This window comes from Chelonia mydas, chromosome 6 (assembly GCF_015237465.2).
Source record: "Chelonia mydas isolate rCheMyd1 chromosome 6, rCheMyd1.pri.v2, whole genome shotgun sequence".
Lineage (NCBI taxonomy): Eukaryota > Metazoa > Chordata > Testudines > Cheloniidae > Chelonia > Chelonia mydas.
In genome coordinates this window covers 37,075,859-37,093,045 of record NC_051246.2, presented here as the reverse complement: position 1 = coordinate 37,093,045, position 17,187 = coordinate 37,075,859, and the positions used below count along the sequence as shown (strand labels likewise).

Below are 17,187 nucleotides of genomic sequence, written 5' to 3'. Positions count from 1 at the left end.
TGTTTGTATAAGATTCCTGTTGAATTCTATGGAAGAGAATGCTGTACACAAAGGAACAGCAAAATCAAGATTTACTGTTAAAAAGGCAAAATAAGCAAAAAACCTGAAACATTTTCCTTGCTACATTGTACTCCAAAAACTTCCTTTATGGGTTTAGAATTTTTTCAAAAATTTCATCCCAGAGATATTTATGTTGTGCAGCTATAAGCCTTTGCAATACAGGAGTTGCAAATTAAAACCAGTCAGAAATAATAGGGATAGCATGAACTTTAACAATGCTGCTTATGACATTTAAGATGACAACCCTGACATTCAACACCTACTAAAATCTATTGCAAACGTTCCCCATATTCCATCAATTGAAGTAATAAGAAAAAATAAATAAGACCAGGAAAAAAGTTAACAATTGTACTCACTTTTTAATAATTATTTTCATTAATTAAAAAAAATGTTACAGGTTTTACACCCTGATTTGGAAACGGCAGATTATGCATTCCCTCCACCACGAACGGCTTTATCACACTCAAAAATGCTGGTAAGACACATTATTTCTGACTTTGTAATAAATAGAAAAATATTAAGTTTTTAGAATTAGCTTCTTTTAAGAAGCTAGATTTCTGTATTTACTTTTCTCTATTCTCCTACAATATATGTGAGGAAGAACAAGTTCTTTAGCAAGAAAATACTATAAGTATTCACTTTTCTTAAACAGAAATGACACGAAGTACAAGTTAGAAAGTAATCTACAGATTTATTATTTTCCATTAGTTCAGTATGTTAAAAGAGAAATGTGCTAAATCAATGTTGCCCAGGTAAAGGGTACTATAGAAGTGGAAAGTATTATTATTGCTATTATTGAACTAGACTAGAGCTCTTTAAATGTAGGCTTGGGAGGTAAAGAGTATTTTCCCCTACTTGAAATTTTGTTAAACCTGCAAAGAATGGCTAGTTGTCAGTTACGTAGTTGTAGGCTAGAATTTTTTTTAATGAAAACTTAAATTCCACAGGATTTAAGGTGATGGAGGGAGGGGTGTTCATGAGAGGGCAATGTACAGCCCCATAAACTACTCACCACAGGTTTGGAAGCTTGAGCTGGAGACTGTGTAAAACCAGTGAGAGAGAGCCAAGCCAGAAATTACTATGCATCACTAAGATTTCCTAAGACCAGTAGTTCACAAATAAAAAAAACAAAGAAAGAAGAGGAAGAATCAATGCTGTTGGAAGTGAATGAGAACTAAATATAGAGGAGAAGAGCGAAGTAAGAGGCTGAGAGTGCTCCAGAATGCAAGCTTCCAGTGACGGACTGAAAAAGGTGGTGTAAACCTGGAAATCAACATACTTGCATTCACTTATGAAATTTGATACCACCATCTCCGGAAGCCATTACTGCAAGACAAAAACCTGATTAGAACCGTGAATAAAAAAGAATTTCGTTTGGAAAACATTATCAGCTCAACTCTTTAAGAAAGCCATTCTGTGTCTAAAAAAAAAAAAAATGATGCCGTAGGTTACCTAGCAGCTATGGCAATGGTCTGACTATATGAGAAATAGAGATGGGACTCATTAATTTTATAATAAAAAAGGAAACTAGGAGTATATTTTATGTTTGTGCATACGCATGGTATATTTGTACACTACAAAGAGAATTCTAGCTTCTTAATGTTGCATTGTGCTCTGGTGAACATAAACTTGGAGGAAGGAGTATATAATGCTATCTAAAATGGCACTCTTTATTAAAGATAAAAATAGCATAACTTACTCAAATGCTGCAGTATTTTTCCTGGTTTTTTATATTTCTTGTTTCACCTTAAAAGATCAATTTTTCAGCCCTGAAGTCGAGGTGAAATCCTGGCTCCATTGAACATTGAAGCCAGGATTTCACCCTCTGTGGGTAGTCTTAAATTGGTGTAGTGCATATTACAATATTGATGCTTTCAGTCCTGTATAATTTGTGTCTAACATAAGAGAAACAGACCAATAAATGTTTTGTGGTGGACACCTGTGTATATGACTTCTATAATTTGTACAAGTCACTATAAACTATTTGGTGCTAACTGTGGTGAGCAGTCTGGCCCTGAAATAAATAGTGTATCTGCCAATAAGAGTAGTTTTTACTGAATCCTAAATTAATTTGTAAACGGAGAGAACAACACTGAACACATTCTTAATGAAATTCAGGGCCATCATCTAAAAAATAGTTGTTCTTCATAGAATCTTTAGTGAAACATAAAAGTCTGCTTCCAAAATAATCTATTGAAAGATTAAATCTTGATGTCATAGCTTAATAATTTGATTCACTGTGGCCTGGAATTCATTTGTGCTTGTATTTTTCAAATCAAAGGTCATATTTTAAAGTGCATTTGAGACTTATTGTAAAATTGAAGTCCCAGAGCAACCTGCAGGTTGGCTGCAAGAAGAGTGATTGTACTGAGAATCTGGTCTTAGCTGAGGTAAAGTGTACTAATCTAAAGTGACAGAAGGGATTGGTAGTGATGAGCATAATGCTGAAACTAAATTGCTAACTAACACACACGTGTATACATAGTCACTCTACAATTGGGCTGCTACCCTGCTGTACTGTTTTGGATATTGTCTGAGAAAACTGATTATTCTGTTTTACAAATGTTTGTGACATAGTTTAATACTTGCAGGGGGGTAGGGAGGTAGGAGGAAGTTATAGAAGAAAAGTGTTTTACACCATATTTAATCATCATTTCAGGATAAAGAAGTACGGGCAATTTTCCTTAGATTGTTCGCACAACTTTTTCAAGGATACAGGTCATGCCTTCAGCTGATCAGAATTCATGCTGAGCCAGTTATACATTTTCACAAGGTAAAAGAGAAAAAAGGTAGTCTGTATTTAGTGAATATTTCACATATGATTTGGATTTGTATCAGTCTCATATACTTGCTTTCTGAACCAGCTTCAAATACACAATCTTGGAATTTAATTGTGTATCTGACATACAAAAGTTTCTTTATATATGATATGATAAAATCATATCATTCTGATATTACTGAGGCGGTACTGTACAATACAGTTTAACAGGCCCATTTACTGTTGCATTTACAAACAGATTTGTTTAAGATGAAATCCATAGCAAAGACTGCATGTTAATATTTAAAGTAAAAAAAAAAACAATTTTGGAAGTAATTCATGGATTTTAAGAAATGTTTACCTATAGTTAAAAGAATCAACTTAATGTGTACTAGAATTATTTTGTATTTTGCCTCCCAGAGGTTTTATTGCTCAAAGAAAACAGATTTTTGAATGATTTTTAAAAGTGTGTGTGTGAGAGAGAAGGGGAGAGAATGTTCCAGTTCCAATACCTTTTATTTTATTCAACAAAGAAAGTTTACAGCTATTGTCTCTTAAAACACTTTGCACATATTATAAGCAGAAGAAGGTTTAAGCTATTAATATACCTGGAGTTGATTAAATTTTCTATTCATTTCCATAACTTTTCAATTATACAGTGATCAATCCCTCTTTACATTCGCTGCAGGCGGCCTTTTTGGGCCAGCGAGGCTTGATTGAGAATGACTTTCTCACCAAAATTCTCAGTGGAATGGCATTTGCTGGTTTTGTATCTGAGCGAGGTCCTCCCTACAGATCCTGTGATCTCTTTGATGAGGTAAAAATTCTGTTCTGTATGATTATGTTATATTCAAAAGACAGTTAAAATATAGATAAGATGCTTCTGTATGTAGAAAAATGATAATTGAGAAACTTCTGAATCTTAATATATTCAAATAAATATGATTACTAAAAACATATTTTATAAATTATCTAGCAGCATATGATCTTTTAAGTCCTGATGCATAAATGAGGATACACATGAAGTTACTGGGACAATCACTTACCTAAAGTTAACCATGCGTGTAAGTCATTGTAGGGTTGTGGCCTAATTTCTTTATGGTCCCATTTGGGACTCTGTATACTGATAATACCTGCTAGTACAGAATTATTTTGAATAATTTAATTATATTTTTAGAAATATCTTGCAGAAGTAAAACTTTTGACAAACGTTAATAAATTAAATACACACTTGACAAAGCAAACTGAGGCAAACATCTTCTCTTGTACAACGTACAATGGAATCGTCAACATTGCCACTGCTAGAGCTGCAGTTTTTAAATTCTTGTCTAAAAAGACCAGACACAGTAAATTTTTCGTTCAAACTTGCTGTGCTGTTTAAACTTGAATGTTTTATACAATACTGATATAGCTCTGTATTACTTTTATGTGGAAGGTTCAGAAACACAGCATGCTGTATTATAGATGTTAAATGAACACAGGAACATTATAGATGTTAAATGAACAGGAACACAGGTTTACTGCACCAGAGCGGTCTTAAACTCCATCAAGTCTGGTATCTTGCCTCTGGAGCTGTGATTTGCCCTATGCCTAAAGCTTCAGAGGAAAGTGAATATTCCTTATAATTCACCTAGGAAATGGTGCACTGCTTCCCAGAAGCATAAGAGATTTTTCAGTGTCCAATTTTCTGTACACTTTTCCGTTTAAGATGAATATTATGTATTTTGTGTATTAGCAACGTTATTTTAAGTTGATTTTTAAACATTTTGATATTTTTTTTAAGTTGGTAGCTTTCGAAGTGGAAAGAATTAAAGCTGAGGAAGGTAATCCACCAAAAATGATGAAGCACGTCAGAGAGCTTGCAGAACAGCTGTTCAAAAATGTAAGTTTATTGTATCCATGTATGTACTGTACTATAGAATGCTTCAGTAATTCTTTACTAAACTAACATGGTTTATAGCCTGAACAACCGAAACTAATGACTCTTCGTGGTGGTCATCTTTGTATTTTGGCTAAAGCCTTTGAAACGTTAAATTGTATTATACTCCAGCAATTTACAACACATGTTGAAGTAGTTCAATATTATTGTTAACTTTCCTTCAGCCGGTGCACTCTAGCCGGTGCTCTTCTTAGTTAACGTGTATTACTTAATGCTTTTAAGGTTTCTTTGTTACCTCTAGTATAGCCTCTCCACATCTCCCACCAACTCACTGCCTCCCAACAACTCTATGCTCCTCAAACCCAGTGCCCCCCATTCAGCACAAACTCTGTCTTCGCTGTGCATGCTTCCCTGGGGGAGCCCTGCTTCCCAGTTTGCATCCATCCACCAAGTCTTGTCTACTCCATTTCTCACTCCCACTCCCACCCCCACCCGAAGCTGTCCCATGCACATTGTATGTTTTTCAGGACATCATCCTCTATTGCCTCCTGCCTCTATTATACTGACTAATCCTTACTTCATCTCCATGCTGCTGCCCTAACAACCCATGCTTTTGGCTGGTCCGGTATAACCTATGTCCTCCCACCCAAGACTATCCATATCCCCTTCTCCATTAACCACCAGTGTTTCTGGCTTAGCCTGTGATCCTCCAAGCCACCCACTACATGACAGCTTCTGCTGTCTTTCCTGCCTCCAGCATGTTTTTTCCAACCAGCATCTACTGCTCCCATCTCCTTTGCATCCCCCTTCCCAGAATTACTTTCCACTTTTACACTTTTTCTTAAACATGGAAATTCACACAAAGTAACTTAAAATTAAAGGTTTTTTTCAAGTGAATTTCCTTTCAACCTGTAATCTCTAAGGAGCAAGGAAATTGCCAGTTAAAGTGAGATTAACATCCAGAGGTTATCCTAAAACTCTGCAATCTGTGACTTCAGTAGGCTTTGGTTTGGTAACTCGCAGCACACAAGTCACATCAATAGCCTGCGCACAGGATACTTGTTCCGTTTTCAATTCGCATTGTGTGAACATAGAGCAGTGGTTTACTGTCAGCTGAGGGAGTAGTGTTCTCGGGGGGGATATCCCTTGATCCTTTATTTCATGGTTGAGCAGTGTGCATCATTGGACTGTTCTTGCTGTAAATTGTGGGATTCAAAGCAGAAGCCAGGTAGATTTTTTTTTAAGCCCATATTTCTGCTGCCTGCGCCCCAGACTTCCTTCTTGTGTAGGCTAGCACAATTTTCAAATTGCTGTCTGCCTGCATGGACCCACTAATGCACAGCTCCACTATCGTGGCAAGTGTGAATACACAGAGGCTGCTTGGACTGCATTACAGCATTCAAACCCAGACGCATTCAGCACTGGACTTTCCTTGCCACACCATCGAGCAGATGCTGCGGGTCCAGGAGAATATTCAATGCAGCATCACTGGCTCCTCCAGCAACAGGACAACACTGGAAAACTGTTGCAGCAAGCTGAGGATGCTGAGTTGTTGGAACCAAAGGATCGGTTCAAGTGTCAGCACCATTTCTGGGCCCTGCCAACCTATGTAAAATGGTGGGAGACATTCATTCTGCATTAATGCCATGGAGGTTGGGCCAGTTATTCGGGGAGACCCCACTTTTCCTCTGATTCCCTGGTTAATGAAGCCATCCACAGGCCACTTGGTGGTTGAGTGTGTGTTTGGTCATTTGAATGCAGATAGTACTGCTTATGGAATCATATGGAAGTATCAGGAAAAAAAATCCCCCAACCATTATAGCTGCATGTTGTGTTCTGCACAATATCTGTGAGACCAAGGATGATATCTTAGCAATGGGTGGTATGCGGAGTTGCAGAGACTTACTTGGTGGTTCAAGCAAGCAGCCAGGCATCCCATAGAGAACACGAACACCCAGTGGAATATTGTCAGGGATGCCTTTTGTTCATATTTTGTGTCTTGAGGTTGAACACATGTGGATGTTCAGCTGCTAATCTACGGAGGCAGGCTGGGATAGCTGTGGGTAGTGCAGTATTGTTTATGGTAATGGAAGGGGGACATTGCCTATCTACTTTTGTAAAACCAAATTAATTATTTTAGCTTTACTTAAAGGATTTTGTGTATTACATTCCATGATGTGTATTACATGCCATGATGGACCAAAATGGATTTTTAGTTATTTTTATTAGAAACAACAGTAACAAAGCCAAAAATAAAGGTTTAATTAAACTGATGGATAAATAATACCTTTTTATTTGAAAATACATTTACCAAAACAGTTAACTGACTAACCATCAAAAAGAAAACTTTTATATAAAATAACAGTGCAAACCAAACAATTCAAAGTGGAAAAATAACAAGGTTGGAAGAAGGGTTTAAAATTGCAGGCTCATGTTCCCTCTGCCTCCTCCTGTATGCAGGGTACTGGGGTTGAGTGCTATGGCTCAAAATTTTCATGTATATTGCAAGGCTCAAAAATGCTGGCTCCCAGGAGCCAGTGTTCTTAATGGGCAGATAATGGACCTGAGTGGAGAATGGCGTTTGGGACGTGTGTTGTGTGGGGAGGAGTTGCTGCTGGTCCCAGTAGCCAGTATTGTCCAGATGCTGAAGGACATGCTGGGTCTCAGTTTATGGGACTACATGGCTTGCTGGTCTAGCAGGAGCACGACCTTCAGCCTCTGGATAATACTGGCTACTGTAAAATGTCCATGAGTTGCCTCTGTATCTGCTTGTCTTTTTCCATGCTCTCCTTGGCCATGGCAATTGTTTTTCTTGGCTACTGCCACAATCTCCTAGGAGAGCTACATTTCTTTCTCTTTCTGGATAATCATGTACTGCCTCCACCTCTCAGTCAGTGCAGTTTTTCTCTGGGACTCTGCTATGAGTTGACCAAACATCTCTTCCTGAGTCTCCTTTTTTGCCCCCTTAGGTTGGCTAGCCTCTCAACAGTAGATAGAGACTCTGTCCTTGGTGGTCTGGCTATTGCAGGTGCTGTGGTAGTGTGTGTGGGGAAAACAGTCACTTATTGTTCATATTCCAGATAGGCCATGATAGGACTTTTTTTTTTTTTTAGTATGTGTATGTGACTTTACAGTCTGCTGATATGCAATTTGCCACTGTGGCGCGGGGGTTGAGGATGGGGGGGTGGTGGAATTATGCTCCAGTTTTAGTTTTGCAGTTTTGTTTGTGCATTTGAGTTGCATCTCTGAGTTTGGAGGGGTTATGGAGGGCATCGGGGAGGCCAAGCCAGATAGTAATCCGCTCTGCATCCACTTTAGGCTGCCCTGACTCTTGATGACATTACACAGAGATGGGTGATTAGGAAGCAGAGAATAGTCTTATTCAAAAAGCCAAAGGGCAGACCAGAAAGAGACGCATTGAAGTTGCTCACCAAAATGGTCCTCACAGAAGTGCTGCAAGAGTTGAAGGGCTTGTGAGCTATATTGGGGGGATGAGCATGCAGCCATTCCCTATAATGTGTGAACCAAAATTGAGCAGTTTCTCAGTCTTAAGTTCTTCTGCTTTATCTCCATTGCAGACATAAAGTGCAAAGAAAAATAGATAGAGTCCTGCAATGATTGTCAAGTAGAATGTACGTTACAGGACATTTAAATCTCATCAGGGAAAAGTTCTGTTTGCATCTTTACCAGGCGTGTGATGTCCATGTAAACTATGAACACAATCAAACTTCTTTCCCTCTAAATATTGTCTTAATAAACTGTTTCACTTTGCACAAATAATTTTTTCATTATTTGAATGTGCTGCAGGAGGGAGGGTGGGGCAGAGGCTGCAGCTGCGCCATGCTGCCAGCTGCCATTTCAGGCAGGCGAATAGGGCAGGGCAGATAAGGGAATGGGAAAGGAAAACAGGCAAATGAGTAAGCGCCCTCTATGCCACGGTCTTGAAAACTATCAGTAGTCATGGCTTGAGCATGAGACAGGCCAGTCGCTCATGTGGAACAGCCACCATTTTGGAAATATTGGTGGGGGGTGTGCCAAACAGCATGGGCCGAGGGAGGGAGGGCAGGCACAAGGGCTGGATATTTGGAAGGGCTCCTAGCTCATGTTCATCTGAAATGGCTACCTCCGTGGGGCACTTGAAATAGAGTGTAGAAAAGCAATATAACACAATAATAGTAAAAAAAATGGAAGATAGGTACTTCCCTTCCAAAGTTACTTCCAGAGAATCTGCCTCTTCAGTTTTGGCCTGGGTTTCTAGCTGGGACCTGATCTCTGCCAATGCAGGGCAAGAATTGGGGTACTTTGCAGCAGGGTATTATTGCGGCTGCATTTCCAACTGGCCAATGTCAGGGTCCTAAGTCCCCAAAAGATCATTGTCTCTCAGGGCACAGCTCCTCTCTGCCATCCTTCCCCACTCATCCTCCAGCAGGCCTTGCTGATTGTCCACAGTGGGCAGGAAAGTGTGGCCAGCGGGCTCTACATGGTGTCTTGGACAGGTTGTGCTATAATTGTGTAGGATCGTGCAAGTTCATCATAAAATGGAGACGTCGCATGCCCCTTGCCGAATTGTATCCTTTTGTCCCCCCCTTTCAATGTACTTACTCCCAAGTTGCTTGATCTTTATCTGGCATTGGTTGGCATCCCAGTCATGGCCCCTCTTGGACATTTGCTTGGGAATGTCCATAAAAAGGTTTTTATTCAGGTAGCTGACCACAAGAGCTTTCTGCACTAACACTTCTCCCCAGATAGCAATGAGATCCAGGGTCCCAGCACAGCTTCAAACAGCTGGGCACAGCATGTTGTGGGACTTCTGGAGCGCTATTGTGGTTGTATCACAAGAATGCTGATACGCTCGGATCCAGGAACAAATGGGTGAATTCTGGCTGGCTGCCAACCTTTATGAGGGAGGAGGGGATGTCCTGGGAACTTGACATCAGAGTCAGGGGAAGGCACGCTGGTGGACAGGCAGGTACAGTAATGGTTGACTTGCAAGGCACTGTTGGAAACATGGGGGAAAAGTGGTATGCAGCAGTTTTGTCCACATGAGCAGTAGACCACACTAATTCAATTTGCAGCAAAACCTAATCCACTTGGCAAGAGGACTCCAGAGTTCATGGCAAATGTGGAGTGAGTGCACAGTGATGGATTATGTCGTGTGTATGCAAACCATTTTCAAACTGCATTCACGGCATTTGATCCTCTTTTAAACCCCTGTGTAGACAAGCCCAAAGCCAGGGGTTCTCACAAGAAATTTTTTAGTGGCCTTAGACTGCGGCCACAAACTCTTGCTGGTGGTCGCGCTGACAATTTTTCCTAAAATACTTTAGGAAAAACAAATAAATATGCACATATCCATGTCCAAATCATTGTAATTTATTTATGCTGGGTTTTTTTCAGACTCAATAATAAAAATAATGTACAGTTGTCTCTATCCTTTACTGGACCTAAACAGAATAGAAACAAAATAAGGTGCTTTGCGAGTTCTTTTCTTTTTTGTTGTTTCTCTTTGTTTTTTTGGTTGCTAGTTTGTTTGTTTTTTAGACTTGCTAGTCTGCTCCTGTGAAAACTGATATTTGTAGGTTTGTTAATATCGCTTTTCACAGCAGACTTACTCAGCCCTGGCAAGCCCGGGGACAAATCAAGCTCTGAATGGAGAGGTGGGTAGGGAGGCAGCTGTGGCCAGGGCGATGGAGGGCTGGGGAAGGCGGGGCCATGGGCGATGGAGGGGAGGGTGGTGAGCCCGGGGTTGGAGCCCAAAGCCCCATGGCCAGGGATTGGAGTCCGAAGCCCTGCAGCTGGAACCTGAAGTCCCATGGCCGGAGCTGGAAGTCCGAGCCCCAGTGCCTCTCGGAAAGAGGGGAACTCACACAGGCTGCCTGCTCCTCTGGTGTTTGTGGCTCCAGAGGGGGGCAGAGCCCAACCCCTACTGGTGGCCCCAGGGAAGGGTGAATGCTTTGCTGCCCCCTCCTTCACCCCTCCCAGTCTCTACCCAGGAGGCTGTGGCCGCAAGAAAAAACCCTGGCGGCTGCATGTGCTTGGTGGCCACATTTGGGAAACGCTGCCCTAAGTGCATGTGAGTATTTAGACAATACTTTTAACATTTCTTAAAATGGAGTGTCAATAATCCATTTTAGTCTAATTTATGAGCATAAATATTTTTAAATCACTGACCTTATAAAATTACTCGAAAACAAAGTTACCACCAGTGACAAACTGTAGTTAACAATTAAGTGCTATTCCTCAGGCTGTCATGCATACAGCCACATATTTTAAAATCTGAATCTATTTAAATAGAAGGCATCATGGTGCACAACATACATTCCAAAAGTTACGCAAAGGGTTCCCTGGTGTAATCACTCTGAACCTCCCAAGGCATTGAAGGGATTCCTTTGACAACTGTTCCCCACTATTTTTATGTAGTGAGGTTGATCAGTTTAGACTTACATTCCTAATGATTTCACACCTGCAATGGCATAATACAGGCACTTATTCTGAGGAATTTGTGTAGTATAAGGCTGATTTTCCCCATAATTTAAGTGGGGGAGTCATAATGTGAATCTTGATTATTTGATTTTTGGTAGACAGAAAGATGGAAACATTTTTCTACCGAATAAGTGCTGCACATTATCTACATTTATCAGCATGCAGATGCGATTCAAGACTTATTTTTTAGAAGCAGAGAATCCGCATTAGTAGATTAATCACTGGCATTGATTTTCCACATTGCATAATATCAAAACCTACGGCTTGAAAAGCCTTCTCAGATGTAATTTTTCAAGGTGCATGGTAAAGGATTAAAGTGCTAGCTAAGAGGACCTTCAATCACTTAGTCTGATGCTGGATTGACAAACTTTACAGATAGAATTTCTCTACCCAGAGAACAGAAGAACCTTCATATATCTTTCATAAAATGAAATACATAAGCAGCCATCAGCTTGTGTTGAGATTTGGTTACTACTTATCTCGGATGGATTTAAAACTAGTGCCTAAGAGGTGAAAAACTGAACTGGATATCACACTTCCCAACTTCATAGCCATCCAGTTCCGCTTGTTTGTTTTTTTAAACTTTTTGCAGCAGCTTTTAACAGGACCTCCTCTGTCATGGTAATTGTAGAAGACTATGGGAATGACAGACTAATGATACTATACTGGAACAATACTCTCAATGCAGCCAAGTTTGATAAACTTGGCTGGAAAAGTGAAAATTTACCATTTTTAAAGGCTGACCTCATGATGATGTTCTCTTAACATTTCTTTACCAGAGTTATAACATGACACACATGTTGTTCTAATATAATATGAAATACGCTGGCATCTTCTGAAAAAATGATACGGGGTATAACTTGTCTGTTGACTTACCTGCTGACATAGTAAGTATAAATAACCTCCCTTGGAAGTATCTAAGAGATTAGGATTTGGCTAGAATACCCCTATAGAGTATATATGCTCCATGTTATCGCTTATTACCTTCTAGATGTTAGGGGCCTTATTCCTTCACCCACTCACTTCCCTGGTCCATCTCGCATGAACAGAGAGCAACAATACCCGAAGTCCAAAGGTGCAAACAATTCGATGTTTATTGGGGTGAACTTCCAGCAAGCATGATTCCAGTTTCCTTCCTTAGTATCCTCCATCCCAGCTCTGACACCACAGAGCCTTACACCTGTGTCCCTGTTCCCATTCCTGCCCTTAGCCAAACATGATTCCAATTTCCCCAGCCCCATTCCCTGTTCCCATTTCCCCTTTTAGCAAAACATGATTCCAATTTCCTTATCCCCATTCCCTGTTCCCATTTCCCCAACCCGCATGCCCACCCCCACCCCCCTACTTCCTGATTGACTGCAGACTATATAATAAAACTTGACTTCTGCTTTGCTATACCTTAACCAATCACATTCCTGAAATTTAACTAACCAATCCTAACATATTGTAACATGATTATGTACCCAATTATATCCCACCACCTTAATTAGTTTACACCCAGCAAAATTAATTATACAGCAGACAGAAACAATCACAGAACCAGACAGAGATTATACAGACAAACAATAGCAAAGTGGGAACTATAATGACAAAACAATACAGAAGTGAGGATTTCACATCCCAGCTATTGATAAGTGAGTTCTTGCCAGACAGGATGCTATCAAACTAAGTTTCCTTTTACATTTTCTAGGCACTTCCCTTTCTCTGGAGGGGATAGGAATACAATCCTGTCCTGATAGTGCCTAACAGCCCAATAGCACCTTATTTCAATGTGACTAGTTTGGAATGTGAGGATGTGACTGTTCGCTTCCTAGCTTATGGCTGCCTCTGCTGCTTAGCCAAAGGCCTTAGCCTAAGAACAGGGCCTCAGACTGTCACAGTAAGAGAAGGCCCTTACACCAGCAGACAGTGATTTTGATTCTTTCTTTTATACCTCTATAACTAGTCAGGTGATAAGAATACACCTAAATTCTTAGAGTATAGGCCTTTACAGACAGGCCTGAGTATCTATATCCTAACACTAGACATCTCAGGATTGCCCAGTACTCCCTAGTTTGATTTCATTGAGAATTTGTCTCAATAAAGCTAAAGGCTGAATTTTACTATTTTCCCTACAAAGGGTCAGATTCTTTCCTCATGCCCCATTCAACACCACTAGACTCAATGAGATTGTATATCAGAAATCAGGGTAGAATTTGGCTCTAATTCTTTAAGGAATATAGTTGGGTTTAGATTTTCCAATGTGCATTATTTTGTATTTACCAATATTGAATTTCATCTGCCATTTTGTCACCCAGTTTTATGAGATGCCTTTGTAACTCTTTGCAGTCAGCTTTGGACTTAACTATCTTGAGTAATTTAATATCGTCTGTAAACTTTACCACCTCACTATTTACCCCTTTTTCCAGATCATTTATGAATCTGTTGAACAGCGCTGGTCCCAGTATAGATCTTTGGGGAACTTCTCTCCATGGTGAAAACTGACCTTTTATTCTTATCTTTCTGTCCTATCTTTTAATGATCCATGAGAGGACCTTCCCTCTTATCCCCTGAGGCTACACAGACCCAAGTGGCTTGAAAGCACAGGCGATCCAAGGGTTAGGCTCATTAAAGCTGACTGGTGACCATCCACTGAGAGGGGGACTCAGCCAGGGATGTAATAGTGGCCTTTTCTTTCTGTCCACGTAGCTGAATCTCTCTCCAGACCCTCCTCATTTCACATCTTGACGACTGCAACATTGTCATCTCTGACCATGAGAAATGCAACTTTGTACAATTTGTATCCATTTAAAACGCAGCTGTAAACTTCATTTTCATGGTTCATCACTTCAACCATTCCACACCTCTCTTGCATCCCTACAATGGCTCCCCCTTTTCCACCGTATGAAACACAAAGTAGTCATTTTCATTTTTAAGTCCTTCATGGCTTATTCCCCGTATCACCAATTATTTTGTGTACACTATCGAGATATCAGTCCCCATCTCTGCTCTGCTAATGATGCCAGCCTTTGTTGCCAATTTCTTAAATTTTAAAACAAGTATTTTACACTCTTTCTTCTGCTCCCCCATGCATGGAAGGAGCTCCTCTGAAACACTCATAAAGTCACCTCATTGCCCTCTTTCATATCCCATCTTAAAATTCTCCTCTACTGTGATGCATACAAAGAACTTGTTAGTAATTAGGCAACTGGTACATTTTGACTGCTCTTCTCTTGCTCAGTAATATTGTCTTGTTGCTACCTTGTGCTCCCATGTTTGTTTGGTGTATCCACCAGTTCTCTCTTGTCTTATATGTAAACCTCAAGCTCTTTGTGTTTGCACAGCACCTGATACAATGCTATTAATACCAACCATGGGAGAGGTCTTCGTGAAAAAAGTATACTTCTGCTACATTTACTAAGAGTAGAAACCTCACTCCAGAGGCAGAACACACAAGTCTGCATGTAAGAGACAGCACTGATAGTGGTACGGAGAGATCCCAAGACAGCCTACAGAGCTACAGCAACCAACCAGATTCCTGAGTAGACACAGCAGTTATAGAAGCCTAGTACATGATTCCGTTGCAGCACAGCACATAAGTGTTGAGACTGAGGCCAGCCTCGTACTGATTACATACTGATTACATAGCAGCTAATGTAGAGATCATTCTAATGGAACAGATAAATCAGTGTTCTGCCCTGTTCTGAACATAAGGTTGCACAGGTTTTTCTTTTTTACTTAGAAAAGATCTCTTCCTTACAGTTTGCGGTGGGGGGCAAATGGGTTTTCTGGACTGAAAAGTAAGTAATAAAGACAACAGAATGGTGAATGAAATATGAATGGATGTGAATTGGCATGTCTTTAACTACCCTTTCTGAGTCCAGCGTTCCTAAATAATTTAAAATTCTTTTCAGGGATTGAGTATATTCAGAAATCTTCGCAGCTATGCATAATGCTCCACATCAGTCTAAATGCATTTATATTAGCACAAGGCTTTTTACCCGGGCAAAAACTATTAATACAAAAATATGAACATTTGCATTGAGCCAGGGTTGCAAATCAGGGTTGCACTGAGCCAGGGTTTCACCAAATTTTTCTTAATATCGTATCACCATCCCTACAAGTGTTGCTTATAAAACTGAGGGAAGATTTAGATACATTTTATATAAAAATAAAATCACTTGAGCCCCAGTGATGTTTCAGCTGAGCTGCTTTAAGGACCATACATAGTATCCAAATTAATGTTTAAAGATTAGGCCAATTTCCATTTTCTTCAGATGGAGAGAGTGAATTTGTTATACTTTAAACTAGTTTCGCTTGACAAATAATATTTAGATCAAAGCATTTCAGATCAAGAGTGGGAAAAACTTAAAAGGTTTTTAGGATTAAGAACTGTAGATGTTTTTTTTTAAGTTGCAGTGTTCCATAAAAAGCTCTAACACAATTTAGAAATAATATTGTTTTGAAGCATGTTTTTCTAATTAAATTAATTACTTTATAGCTTATGATTTAAAATAATTTTAATTTCATCACAGTCCATTGGTTGAAGGGCTGTCATTGGTCTTGGTACTCTTTATCCTCTCTGTTTCAAAAGGAGTTGACACATGAGGTCTTTTCTAGGACTTTGACTTGGTGACCACTAAGGCATGAGGCATATGCAATCCTAGAAATGTAGAGCTGGAAGCAACCTTGAGAAGTCTTTTAGTCCATCCCTACATGCTTATGCAGGAAGGAGTATACCTAGTTCATCCCTGACAATTGTTTGTCCAACCTGTTCTTAAAAACCTGTGGCAATGGAGATTACATAATCTCCCTTGGTGTTACCTATTCCAGAATTTAACTATTCTTATAGTTAGAAAGTTTTTCCTAATATCAAACATAAATCTCCCTTGCTGCAGATTGTCCTACCTTCAGTGGACTTGAAGAATAATTGATCACTGACCTCTTTATAACAGTCCTTAACACATTTGAAGGCTGTCCCCCTATAGTCTTCTTTTCTCACACCTAGTTTTTTTAAGCTTTCCTTATAGATTGTGGTAGACATTTACTGATATTTGTAAATACCAAGGCTCAGAGAGTAATTGGTTAGTGAGGTGCAGAGGAGGTGGTCAAGGTCACCATGTTGTACTGCATAGCTTTTGTTTCACTTAGTTTCATTGACCTATCCCGGCTAACTGTTTTAAATGATTTCGGCATCCATGCAGACAATAGCTGTACTAGGTTGACTCAAGATCATATGTCTGATATTCGCCTTTCCCGTCCAGATTGGGGCTCTATCCGTATAGGTGGCATATTCTTTAGATATTGGTTTTGAACTGAGTTTTTAGAAGGTTGAAAAGCGTCCTGATATGGTCCAATTAACTCCTTCTGTTTGACAGTAAAACATACTTTTGCCCCTATCATGGGAAAAGACTTATTTTACTGGTCTACTCAGGAAGATTGAATGACCTGATGGTACTATCTAGTTTTCTAAGTGTAAATATGTTATAACTGATGTCCATGCCTGTCAGTATCCTCATAGTTCTCTCCCTATATGTCATCCTCAAAGATGGTTTTTATATCCAAATTATCTGCAAAAGATGAACCCTCTGGGATGAATATGAGAGCTCCAGTGGTAAAAATCACACTCCAAGTCTGAAGGACTTTAAGGTTCTTTGCCATATCTATATTGGAGGCATAAGGGAGATAGTCTGTCTCCCCAGGACATTCTTAGTATATAGAATTTGGTTTCTCCCCCATCAGAGCTAGGGTCTGTACATTTTTAAGGCATGGTGTAAGGCCTGTCTCTCTTCTTCCATGCTTTTGCTTAATTAAGGTTGATTTTAGTGATGGGAATCCCATAGTTTTGCAACAGTACAAATATCTTCTTAACACTTTGTACAATGCTCAGAAACTTCAGGCACTTTTGTAAGCAAAAATGGTTAAATAAGTAACTATAAGAGTAATGTAAAAATATGAGGAAAGGAAAATTTAGGGTGAATATCACAAAATATTTGTTAATGGTAATATCTGTTACACTGTGAAATAG

The 17,187-nt window shown here is 39.6% G+C and overlaps 1 protein-coding gene across 3 annotated transcripts in view; it reads left to right on the top strand.

Moving 5' to 3' along the window:
* SBF2 (SET binding factor 2) overlaps window positions 1-17,187 on the top strand; it is a 555,773-nt gene that overhangs the window by 337,567 nt on the left and 201,019 nt on the right. For all 3 annotated transcript variants that reach the window (XM_027819477.3, XM_027819476.3, XM_037899793.2), the window contains exons 10-13: window positions 458-535; window positions 2,720-2,833; window positions 3,507-3,635; window positions 4,602-4,700. In XM_027819477.3, the coding sequence (XP_027675278.2) occupies window positions 458-535; window positions 2,720-2,833; window positions 3,507-3,635; window positions 4,602-4,700 (420 nt within the window). The remainder of the gene's footprint in view (window positions 1-457; window positions 536-2,719; window positions 2,834-3,506; window positions 3,636-4,601; window positions 4,701-17,187) is intronic.